Source organism: Protopterus annectens, chromosome 10.part0, assembly GCF_019279795.1.
Source record: "Protopterus annectens isolate FY-2018-M chromosome 10.part0, PAN1.0, whole genome shotgun sequence".
Lineage (NCBI taxonomy): Eukaryota > Metazoa > Chordata > Ceratodontiformes > Protopteridae > Protopterus > Protopterus annectens.
The window spans coordinates 996743213-996755485 of NC_056744.1; the positions used below are offsets into that span (position 1 = coordinate 996743213).

A 12273-nucleotide genomic window follows, 5' to 3' on the forward strand; every position below is an offset into this window, starting at 1 on the left:
ATAGTTTAACATGTTGGTTTGTACTTGGCTTTCTGGTTTATATAGGTAATTGGCTGCAATAGATTTTAGGCATTTACACCAAAATGTATCCCACATGAAAATGTGGGTTCAAGCCCAGGACTTAAGTTCTCTTCACTTTTCAAATGCACTAGTACATACAACAAAACTTCACCTGAAAACTCCTCAGCAGTTAATAACAATGTTGGCTATACCACAAAGAATACAGAATGAATCATTGAAAGCTGTGGTAACTGATCTACAACAGAAGGGACTACTATTTCTTCAGAGTCACTGTTATTTCTAAATCCTCAAAAAACATATCACTGCATTTAGCAAAAATGTATTTCTAATTGTTCCTTCTCTTTTTGCTGTCTGTCAACAGCAAATACCACTCAAGCGACAAGAGGGAGTTAATTATCACACATCTTACTCAGCTAAGAATCAACAGAGGTAGCAGACCAAGGACAAAGACTCAGAAACTATAACCTACTGACTGGAGAACAGGGCAACACTGCAAATGTACTGATTATTGTGTAGGTATTTCTGTGACACTAAGATATGAAATAACTTATTCTGTTTTGCCCTGATCTGATTATTTTGGGACATACAGCTACCTTAGATGGGTAAGCAGGATACAGATGCAACATCATTATTTTTCAGAGGGAACAACCACTTCTTCTTTTTCTTTCAGCTTTTCCTGGTTAGGGGTTGCCACAGTGGATCACCTGTCCACTCATGATTGGCAGTAGAGTTTTACAGTATTGAGTTGCCAGCCTGGTGCCCAACCTTCCACAGAAGGTGCACACACACACACACACACACACACACACACACACACACACACACACACACACACACACACACACACACACACTCATACCTAGGGCCAATTTAGAGTGTCCAATCCACCTACAGCATGTCTTTGGGATGTGGGAGGAAACTGGAGCACCTGGAGGAAACCCACACAACCACAGGGAGGACATGCAGATTCCACACAGAAGGCACCCCTGCCAAGAATCAAACTGGAGAACCTCTTGCTGTGAGGTGGCAATGCTAACCGCTGGACCACCGTGGCCACCCCCAGAGGGAACAACCACTATAATCTTGATATCTGAAAAACAACAAGTGGGAAATGTGGGCCTGTAAGATTTAGTATTCAAAATCATGAGATGATAGGCAAAACATTAGGTATAGTGTTGTGAGCACCAATAACTTTACTTTCAGATCGTATAATGCTGTAAAGGAAAACCATTTCGCAGGATTAATGTAGTTGTAGTCTGAACAATGCAGAGGGTGCCAAATAGTTAAAGAATCATACCCCAATAGGACATCTCTTCTTTCTAGAAGCAAAAGAATATACACTTTTTTGAGATAGACCAGTTAATAATCGTAACTGTATGCATATGCATTTCACCTCAAAGATCACTATATAGATGTCAGAAAGATATATCCAAATATATTGCTGCTATAATTTGAGCCTTCTGTAGAACCACTGCATTACATCAGCACTTAGCAGCCTTTTTTATTAAACATTACTAAATACTTTATTAGTAACACATACAGTACAACTCATTTTATAAACTTCTGAATATCTTGCTGCCATTTTAAGTAATTTTTCAGATCTTAAGACATTTGAAGCCAGAAAGTATTCAGTGGTCTCATCAGTTGATGGTGATGATGTCATCCTTAGAGTCTTACCTGATGACTTTTTACAGCTTAAATAGATGTTTTTGTCTTGTAACCACCTCTGCCAATGTCTCTTGAGACACCTCTTTTAATATCTTTCTAGAGATTTTTTACATAGCACTTTAGAAGCACCTTGGAAAAGGTATTCTTGTCTCAACAGTCACTTTTAAACATATTCATGTAGTTCAACTGCCTGCAGTTTCTTATCAATAAATTCTCTTTGTAGTTTGAACCACAAACCATGTTGTCTGCTCTTATTTCTTCAAAACAATAGCTTATGGTTATTTCTCTTTAAAACTCCACAGGATTTTCATTTTATCTCTTTCCCTCAGTTCAGAAAGAGAACTAGCATGTTCACTACAGCATAATCTTTGTCTTATGCGGATTCTACCTCTGTCTCTCTTGCACCCAGTTTTGATATTCGGAAATTATTTATTTTATTTATTTATTTACATTTGTTGACCAGGAGTGTCTGATTGGATGTAGGTCCATTTTCAGCAGAGGCCCGGGGAGAAAAGCTCCACAGTTAAAATATACAGACAGTAGTTACACTGGATTTATATAGCAATTAACAATTTGATCAACATAGCAATTAAAAATTACAAACATAGTTACAGATGAAGAACATAGTACATCAGTAGATAACTAGAATCTTTATCATCTGTGAAGTACATAACAGACATTAACAATTGTTACAATAAGAAGTTCCTGCTGTATAATAAGTAGTTAGGCTTATGAGCATCCAAGCTTGCTATAATCAAGGTAGTTAGTGGGATGGAAAGAAAGGTAGTTGGTAGATGGGGTGGGTGATATTAGAGGGGGAGTTGCAAGGGCATAGCCAGCATGTTTTTTAGGTGCGCTTTTAGTAAAGTTTTGAAGTGGGTGCATGATAGTACAGAGGTAATCGTGGGTGCCTGTCCCCTGGCATATATAGAAGACCAAGAGAGATAAATGTCATTGTCTTAAGGAAGAGCTAAGGGGAGGTGCAGGGCCTGAAAACAATGAAAGACCTCCACAAACAAAAAAAAAAAAAAAAAACATTGCACCGGATCTTGGCTTGATCTATCAATTTGTGGTGGTACGAGTGTTTGGTTACTAGTTGAAGAAAGAAGTTTGCTTTATCTTGATACTTAATGGGACACATGACCAATAACTGTCAGGCTGGCCATTTTAGCCTTGACAATATATTGTTCAGTAGGAGTAAGAATCATATAGAAGTAGTCACTCCTTCAAGGCGACTGATAGAGCCATCCACGACCCAGCGAATGTGAACAACCCTTTGCAACTCTCTCTCTCTCTCTCTCTCTCTCTCTCTCTCTCTCTCCCTCCCTCCCTCCCTCCTCCCCCTTCTCACCTTTAGGTAATTACTGCCATAAATGTCAGGAAACTAACAGGAAGTTTACAAAGCATCAGCTTTACTAAAAGATACAAATGTCAGTGACAATCACTGTATATTTTACTTGTCTACATCTTTATCTTTTACCACTATTGTAGTTCAACTATGTATTAATAATTTCCTTACCTAATGTCTCCAGCCAAATAACCTCCTGCATACCCAAGCTCACACACCAAAGTATTCAGATAGATGATTTATAATTAAAATGTTGACTACGTCAATAAATATGGACTGCTGTCATAGGCACAGCATCATTTCTGGAAAGAATATAATACCCTCTTGACAGTTTACTGCTTTACAGATGTTATCTATTCAAACATACACAATGACCTTCTTACTGGTGTACTCTTTATTGATATATATATATATATATATATATTGCTTCTTCAATTGGGTTGATCATGGGCTACTCTTAACAAAAGTTAAGTTAATGAGATTCAGGGATTATACATTGGAATGGTTTCAAAGTTAGCTGCCAGATAGATCTTTCATGGTCAACAACATCTGAGAGGCAGGGTCTTCAAAGCTGCAATTCCACCTGGCTCAGTCCTTGGCCCTGACATATTCCTACTGTTTGCTCATGATCTGACTCATAAATTATGTCTGCTTAACATAATCACACACACACATATATGTATATATATATATATATATATATATATGAAATAGAAGTACATATAGATACACACACATACACAGACATATATATATATATATATATATATATATATATATATATATATATATAAAGTCAGGAAAGAATAGTATCTTGATTCCAAAGGGACTGCAAATAAGCTTTACTAAACTTTGGAACTAGAACACACAAAACAAGCTAACAATTTTATTCATTGTGTCTTTTTTCTTATAAACATGTTATAGTCACATTTTGTACTGTGTACTAATAATTTGAATTATAATGTTGCTCTGAAATTTGGTGTGCTAACTAAAATCTATTGCCCTATGCATACTTTGCAAATTTTTCATTAGCTGGACTTTGCCCATACATCAATAATACTTTTGTTTTATCTTAAAATCAAAATATAATGATAGCAGAGAAATCAAATGGCCATCATGGGGATTCACCATACTGTTTGTGCATAGTCAAGTTATGGAATTCAGTTCCTAGTGAGATATGACTAAAATCATACCACAAATTATTCATTAGACGCTTGAAAAAAATACCTAATAATGAAATATATTTGTCCATGTACTGCAGTAAATAAAATACTGTCCCATCCTCCAATTATCACAGTTACAGAATAGTTGAATATGTCAGATGATCTAATCTACCAAGGACAGACCTTTTCATGCCTCCAAACAATCAGTTTGATAAACACTAAATCTTCAATCTTCTTTTCTATCAATACTCACTTTCTGCTTAGCTGTATTTATCAAAAACTAACTTCCTTTTCTTCCACTTCCGTGGGAGGAAACGGGAGCACCAACAGGAAACTCACGCGACCACAGGGAGGATATGCAGACTCCGTACAGCAGGCACCCCAGCCGAGAATCGAACCATGTAATATCATGTTAAGTAACAGTATTTTTTTATAACGTTGACAAAACAAACGTAAACACATACATCTCAAGTGTCCAGATTTTTGCCTCATGTTTCTGATCTGTTCCTAATAAAATTTGTGGTTTTCTGGATTTTCTTGCACATATTCACCAAATAATGACAACTATTTGCGTTTCAGATTTATATCCTTCAGAAAATGCATGCCAATACAAAACCTTTTATTTCAGCAACTTTCTGAGTTTTAAAAGCAATATTTAAAATCTGTCCTATTTTGGGGGCTTCGTCCCCCTCCATATGTGGCTTTGTCCAGATTTTTTTTTTTTTTTGCGATGAGAGGGTGATAGCTGTGTAAACATTTTCTGAAGTAATAGAATGGCGTGACTCATCGTGGTACATTATATGCGTCTGGTCTCAGAATTAATCTGTGTTGCAGACTTTGCTCTCAGTTGTCCCGAATTTTGCAGTGCCCCTGATTTTGTGTTATGTTTTTGCTCTGTCCCTCTTATATTTTTCAGCATTCCGGTCACTGGAGATTATGTAAGTTATGATACACATATTTCCTATTCTTCAGAAAGTGCGTATTGATGCAAAATCTATTTTTATATTGACATTCTAACTGAACTACAGTAATACTTAAATACTTTAAAAAATCTCTGGTTTTGGACTTGTTCCCCTTTACTTTGTCTTTGCCTCTGATTCTTGAGCAAAGATGAGAGCTGTGTACTTAGATGAGAATATTCCACAGTGCTCATTTAAGTTTATAAAAGTAAAATCACTCTAAATTGGCCCTAGGGGCATACCTCTCAAGTGTACCTCATTACGAGGAACGTACCTCATTTGGGGTCTTAAAAAGTTCATGTTCCTCGAAGTTCCACATTGAAAGAGTTTGTCACACATTCAATGTTAGGATTTTTTTTAAGTGAAATCCCCTTGGTAAATAGAAATTAGTCATATTAATTCATTAAAAGATCTTCTTTATAAGTAAAACTAGCATATTTTGACCATCCTATGACCTTCCTAGTTGAAGTTGTTAGTAAGCCATTAGTATGTATTCCACATTTTGTCCATTTATTCCACATTATGAGGGCTAATGTTCCTCATTTTGGGGATGGGAGGTTGAGAGCTATGGCCCTAGGTGTGAGTGGGTGTGCCTTCTGTGGAAGGCTGTGCGCCGGGCTGGCAAATCGACAACGTAAAACACCACACTGCCAGTCGTTTTGCGGATAGTTGTTCCCTTGTGGCGAGCCCTAACCGGGATAAGCTGAAAGGAGATGATGACTTATAATGTGCCAGTGGTGTAGGTCCTTTGTCCCTGAATATTTTTAGCCTTGTGCCTGATTCAGAAGCCCAGGTGTTAATAGCTATATGTTTTACAACACTGTTTAACGCATGGAGTAATGCAAGTACTTCTTCAAGCGTTAAAGCTATGATGGTCTATTAAACTTTGATACTGCTAGAGCCACCTGAAATGTTTAGTGGTGAGAAGCAAACTCTTATGAAGGGAGAACGACTATGAACATATAATTCTCCTAATTCAACAGAAAATAAAAACACTGACGCCTGTCTGTGGATTAGACCCATGACCCCCCCCCCCCATTCCGTGAGGTTGGTGGGGGGGCTGGGTTCAATCCCCATAAATGGGTCAGTGATTTCCCCTCATGTTGAGTTTCAGAGTGAACTATAAGAGCAGCCTACGTGAGATACTGCTGAACAGCGAAGCAGAAATATGCTCTAAGATATCAGTTTAGCTTATTATCCCATTTTACAGGTTTGCGACCCTGAATACTAAAAATGAAAATACAATTTATACCGATTATCCGCGCTACTTTGTACCTCCCATAGTCATTTACAGGCTCCACCTCCAAGTCTCAGAGTGGGCGTTTATCTGTTCTTGTTTCGTGACGCAATGATATATGAATGATACATTGGTGAGGGGTTTCTGTTAGTCTGTGAACAAGTCTTACAAAGCAGTTGTTTGTGAACGTAGGCAGGTTTCGGCTTGACGGGAGCTGTTATTGTTTTATAACTGGTTGTTATCCTGTGGTGTAAGGAATGGAGTCGGCACTGCTTTTATTACCACCACATTTACAAACACCGGGATCTCGGTGTTGCATGTTACCGGCTCCGGTACAAAGGAGTGAGCCGCAGGAAGTGATGGCTTTGTCTCAGCTGTCTTGTCGTCAGGATACCGGCAGGACTGTAGAGCAGGCAACACGGATTGTACGGGATCCAAATACCGGGAGGTGTTACTGCAAGGGCCGGCTACTGGGAAAGGTACGGCTGAGAGAAACCGAGAGCAGGGAAGTCTGCAGCTCTCTGTTTGTCCTTTTTATCAATGGGGGACGAGACTTAAAACGAGGGTTTAAGGCCCCAGATTGGGGGGCACGTTTTATTTATGTGCAATATTCATCTAGAAATATGTTGAATTCAAGGGTTATATTGCCAGTTACCATGCATTTTCTGGAGAACGAATCACTTCTGTTATCACTGGTTATTGATCTGTAAATGCGCGTTGTTGTCCTACTTCTCAACCTCTTATGGCATAAAATCCGGAGAAAACCCAAACTAATGGTGAGACAAAGCCCCAAAAATAGGGTCAGATTTTAAATGTTGCCCTTGTAACCTTAGAAAGTTGCTAGCATAACACGATTTTTGTTAGCATACATTCTGAAGGATTGAAGGCTACAAAGTCTGAAAGTCAAATTTATGTCATTATTTAGTGACCTCAATCCTATGTGATTTGTTAGAAAAACACACATTTTATGAGGAATAGATGAAAACATGAGGCAAACGTTTGGGCGTTTTGCGAAAATCTGGACAGTGGGCTGCAGTCGCAAACATGAAGGACAAAATCAGGGAAGCTGTGCACGTCGGTGTCAGTTGGGCACTGTGACAAGTAGAGGTGATCTGGAGTGCATGCTGGTTGTTGAGTTGGTAGTGCTACGTACTGTATTTTCCCGGTGTTAAGGGGTACTGATGATAATATTTAGCTGAAGTTATAACGTGGTGGGCGCTGCCTGTGATTTGATTTTAGTCCATAGGACTGGGGAAAAGCTCGGCCTGTCCTGTACAAGGCCAGATGTTAGTGTCCCATAGACGTGCTATGAGATGTTTTCTGATTTTTTATAGCTTCAGCCTTATTTTTGAAGAGTTACTTAATCATGCTGGGCCTTGTGGTATTCTTTATGTATAATAATCACTCCACTCCCTTCCACCAACGCAAAGCCACTTTTGTGGATTAAGTTTCGGCATCTAATGCATGGAGTAAGAGACTTTGCCACATCAGCCCTGTTGACGCCCACTGTGTTATGTATTTTCCAGTGTTGTCATTATGCCTTCGAGGTGAGGCTGTAGCAGGAAAAGGGGCTTCGAACCGTTGTGGATTTAGAAAGTAAAGCTAGTGGTTGATAAACCTTTACACAGTAACGGTTTGTTTTATTTTGTCTTCTAGTTTTTGCTTTGTTTGCAATACTAACATAGTAAATGTACTGATGGGGGGGGGGGGGTTTATACATGTGCTTGTTTTTAGTGATTTATTTTTTGGATACATTAAGCTTGTGATTAGTTTAGCAGGCTTGTGTGGACATTTTGTTCACAAACTGGATATCCCCTCATCTCAAATTTTTGAATAAAGAGGGATTTCATTATCCACATTTCCAAAGACTGACTTAACATTTTAGTCTGCCCAAGAAACCACATTTTTGATGCCATTTGTTCAGGGTGAAACTAGGTTGTCATTTTCCGTGGCCCTCATGTTGTAGAGAGTTAGAAAAAGTGAACTATATTTTGAACAGTACTGCATCCATCATTAATATTTACTATAATGCTATAAGTGGTCATTGCTGTCTTGTGAATCTGGTTGATATGGAAATATCGTGTTGGTTTTATTCATGATCCTATTTGAAATGTTTTTGGTTATGAAACCGCTTTTTTTTCTAGTTGTGTTTGGTTTGTACTGAAAGATGTAATCAAGAGTCTTTGGTGGAAAGCTGTGGTATAAGTGCTGCAGAATGTAAATGAGTTGTCAGGCAGAGATTGAACTGTATAGGCCTTTCTTCTTGCATATAGATTACATAATGTAGTGTTTAACCTGGACTGTTAAAACGGCAGTTGTGCTACAGCTGAGAATCTTAGAACAGAAAAGACTGTAAGCCACCCCCCACCCTGCATTTTTCTCTTGTTTACATTTGGCCAGTATCCACTTTGATAGAGCCCCAGAAAGAAAAAGTTGTTAGACTTTGTTGCTACTTACTTTTGCAGTTAAAGAGCATGTTTTGTTTCATTTTTAGTAGCTGTTGAACATTTTTTTTATTCAGTCTAAATAATGAAACCATTTTTTGTGCAGCTAAGCAGAATTCATGTAATTTTCTTGCTGCTGGTTGGCTGCTTTGGGATTTGGGGGGGGGGGGGCATTTATAGCCATATTCTGCCTTTTCTTGCTGCATGGTACTCTGGTTCTCACTTTCTGTCGCAGTACTGTTGCAATATTGCTGATTGTTCTTTTCCGAGGGAGAATGCTTCAATTTCCGAGGGAGAATGCTTAAAAGATGTTTCCGGATTAGTGGTGCTCACCCACTGGGACAGAGAATAGTTGCCTGCAGACATTCATACTGCAGCACAGATTCCTGACATGCTGTACTTGTGTGTGAATTCCAGCATATGATTTTTAGTGCATGCCTCATATGTGTTGACATGGATTCTTCTGGTTACCATGTTTCTGTGCCACGGTGTAGAGTTGCTGTTGGCTCCCCTGGTTTAATGCGTCCTTCAAGAAGCTTCAACTCAAACATCATTTTTAATGGATCACTTTAAAACCATTTTCCAGTTCCAGGAATTGTGTGCCCCAATTCTGGTTTGCTGTTAATGGTGAATTGAACTATGTATATAACAGTACAGTAAAATGTTTTAGCAGCTTTGGTGTAAACAGCATACTACCAGCATTTTGAGAAGCACATTATTGACTGTGACCTTGAACTTGGAAACAATATTGGTTTTCAGGGTAGTATTGCTTCTGTGTAGTATTGAAACTTGCAAGCTTAGCTCACCAGAATGTTGTAGCTGCCTGTATAGAAATTTTAGGAGAATCCGAGGCAGTATGTAAACCCTGCTGTGTGTGACTTTTGCACTATTCAGAGGGTCTTGTTAATTCAGCTTTAGCATTTAAACTAGTTGCTAAAGGCTTAAATGCTTATGATATAACAGTAATTCTGTGGACTTGGCTGTACCAAGACCCTTTTCATTTATGACGTTTGGCCAAAGGTGGAACGGAAGCTGTCCAAAATGACATGTAGATCATTAGGTTGCAGGAGCGTAGACTTCAGCAAGCTGGTCATACAAAAAGGAGAAACATGTGGCATCTGTAGATTAATCAACCTGTTTACTTGTGGTCTGGGAGCAGTTATTGGAAGTAACTGTCAATTGGGGATTTTTGTGTACACATGCTCGTCTTGAGTTTGACAAAAGGCCTCAAATAATGGCTGTTTTAACTTACAATGTCTCTTGCTAACCCATCTTGCATTTAATCTGCAGGGTGGATTCGCTCGGTGTTACGAGATGACTGACACTTTAAGCAGCAAGACTTATGCTGTGAAAGTTATTCCACATAGCAGAGTGGCAAAGCCCCACCAAAGGGAAAAGGTAAGTGCCAACACTCCATTTCAAGTATGTAGTAGTAGCAGTAGCAACAATGTAGTAGCAGTAGCAACAATGTATGTGTAGGTAAGGATGAATCAGTATTTGTACTTGAAACCACTTTTGCCCAGGCTGGATTTGCACAAAAATAGAGGGCAGGCATATGAACTGTTTCTAGAGATGTGACAAAAATGGTGTGAATATTGCCACCTTGACTTGCAGATTGGCCCTGTGCTAGACTGAGATGCATTAAAATTGGCACATGTATGCGTGGAAAAAGGACTGCAATTCTGAAAATCTCAATTATTGTAGCACATCAGCAGTAGTCTTGCATAGTTCACTTCCATGTTTGTATATGGTAAAACGAGAGGGAAACCGCCAGCAGTGTGCCCTGTAATGCAGCTTTGTTTATTTTCAGACTTGTCTGTAAACATTAATATTTCTTATATCTGAGTGAAATTGTTTTTATACACGCGTTTTTAAATTCCTTGCTAACTTAATTGATAGTAAATTGCTAGTATCCCTTCACTGGATGTAGTGGCCTGGGTTGTATGGATTTGCTACTTCTTTGTGTCCCTTGTGGAAAATGGTAGGGGCTTTATAGGTTCATACTAGGCTATCTGCCCTAGGGCATTTATAAGCCTAGCCAGAGTGTATTTGGCTTTCGCCACCCATTTTAAATTAATTTTGCTATGCTTTTTTTGAGGTTAGTATACTGTGCCTCTGTCTAACAGTGACACAGAAGTGATAGCCGGGGTAAATCTACAATTTCCCATCCACTCATCAAGATTCCTCTTGAAGAGAGTCAATGTGGGACTCTGCCTAACCTGGACTGGGATTTTATTCCAGAGTGAAGGGAGCCTCTGGGTTATGAATCTGTCCCTCCAGCATGTCCTATTTATTTCAGTGCTGAGGTTCAAGTCTCTCGAGCGTGTAGCTCGATGGGATTTGGATTTTCTGAGGTGCAGCATGTCCATTAATTCCGGGTTGGACATGGCTTTATATGTCAGGCACAGATCGCCTCTGAGCAGGTGGTATACCACTGAGTAGAGCTGGAGTTTCTTTAACCGGGCAGCATATGGAATCTGTTTGAGCCCTTTGATCCTCTTGGTGAGGTACTTTTGGGGTCTTTCCAGTTGCTGCAGGTGTCTGGTAAGGTACATTCCAAAAGGGGCATTGTACTCAATTATGGGCCTGATGAGAGATGAGTAAAGAGGCACGATGACCTCCCCTGATGTGAATCCCTTCATGATTAGGTGGGCTATATTAAATGTTTTTCTAACCACTTTGGCCACGTGGTTGTCAAATGAGAGATTGCTATCAACTTGGGTCCCCAGGTCCCTAATGACTTCTTCTGTACTTGATGGATTACCACCTATGTGGTAATTTGTGGGCACTTTGTTTTTGCCAAAGGGGATGACTATACACTTTTTGGCGTTTAGCTTGAGGCCATGGCTCTGGCACCAGTTGCCTGTTTCTATGAGGCCCTTTTGGGGGATGTTTGTGTCGGCTGGAGAGTTGATTATGGCGCCCAGTTTGCAGTCATCTGCGAACTTGGTCAGCCACAGTCCTTCCGTGTTGGCCTGTACCGCCGAGAAATATATACCGAACAAGAGAGGTCCCAGGACTGAGCCTTGTGGGACGCCACTTGTAACTGGTTTGGAGTCTGACGTGGCTCCAGCAATTCTAACCATGTGGGTTCTGTCCTTGAGCCAGTTTGCAACCCATCTAGTGACATAGGGGTTTATATTTAAGCTGGTGAGCTTATCTATAATGCCCGAGTGGGGTATTGCATCGAAGGCTTTTGCGGGGTCCAGGTAGGCTGTGTGGACCACCTTCCCCTCGTCAATGGCCTTGGTGACTGTTTCAAAGAAATCGACCAAGTTTAAGAGGCAGGTTCTGCCCTTAAAGCCAAACTGGGTAGGATCCAGTGTCTGTAAGTCCCCAATATCTATCTATGAGGTCCATGATGATCCTTTCCATAGCTTTGCAGACCAAGCTAGTCAGGCTTATGGGGGCGATAGTTTCCAGGATCCGTTGA

At 39.7% G+C, this 12273-nt stretch overlaps 1 protein-coding gene across 2 annotated transcripts in view; it reads left to right on the forward strand.

The window, feature by feature from the left end:
- Positions 1-6530: 6530 nt before the first annotated feature.
- PLK3 (polo like kinase 3) overlaps positions 6531-12273 on the forward strand; it is a 16655-nt gene continuing 10912 nt past the window's right edge. For both annotated transcript variants that reach the window (XM_044085757.1, XM_044085758.1), the window contains exons 1-2: positions 6531-6875; positions 10131-10238. In XM_044085757.1, the coding sequence (XP_043941692.1) occupies positions 6654-6875; positions 10131-10238 (330 nt within the window). In that variant the 5' untranslated portion in view covers positions 6531-6653. The remainder of the gene's footprint in view (positions 6876-10130; positions 10239-12273) is intronic.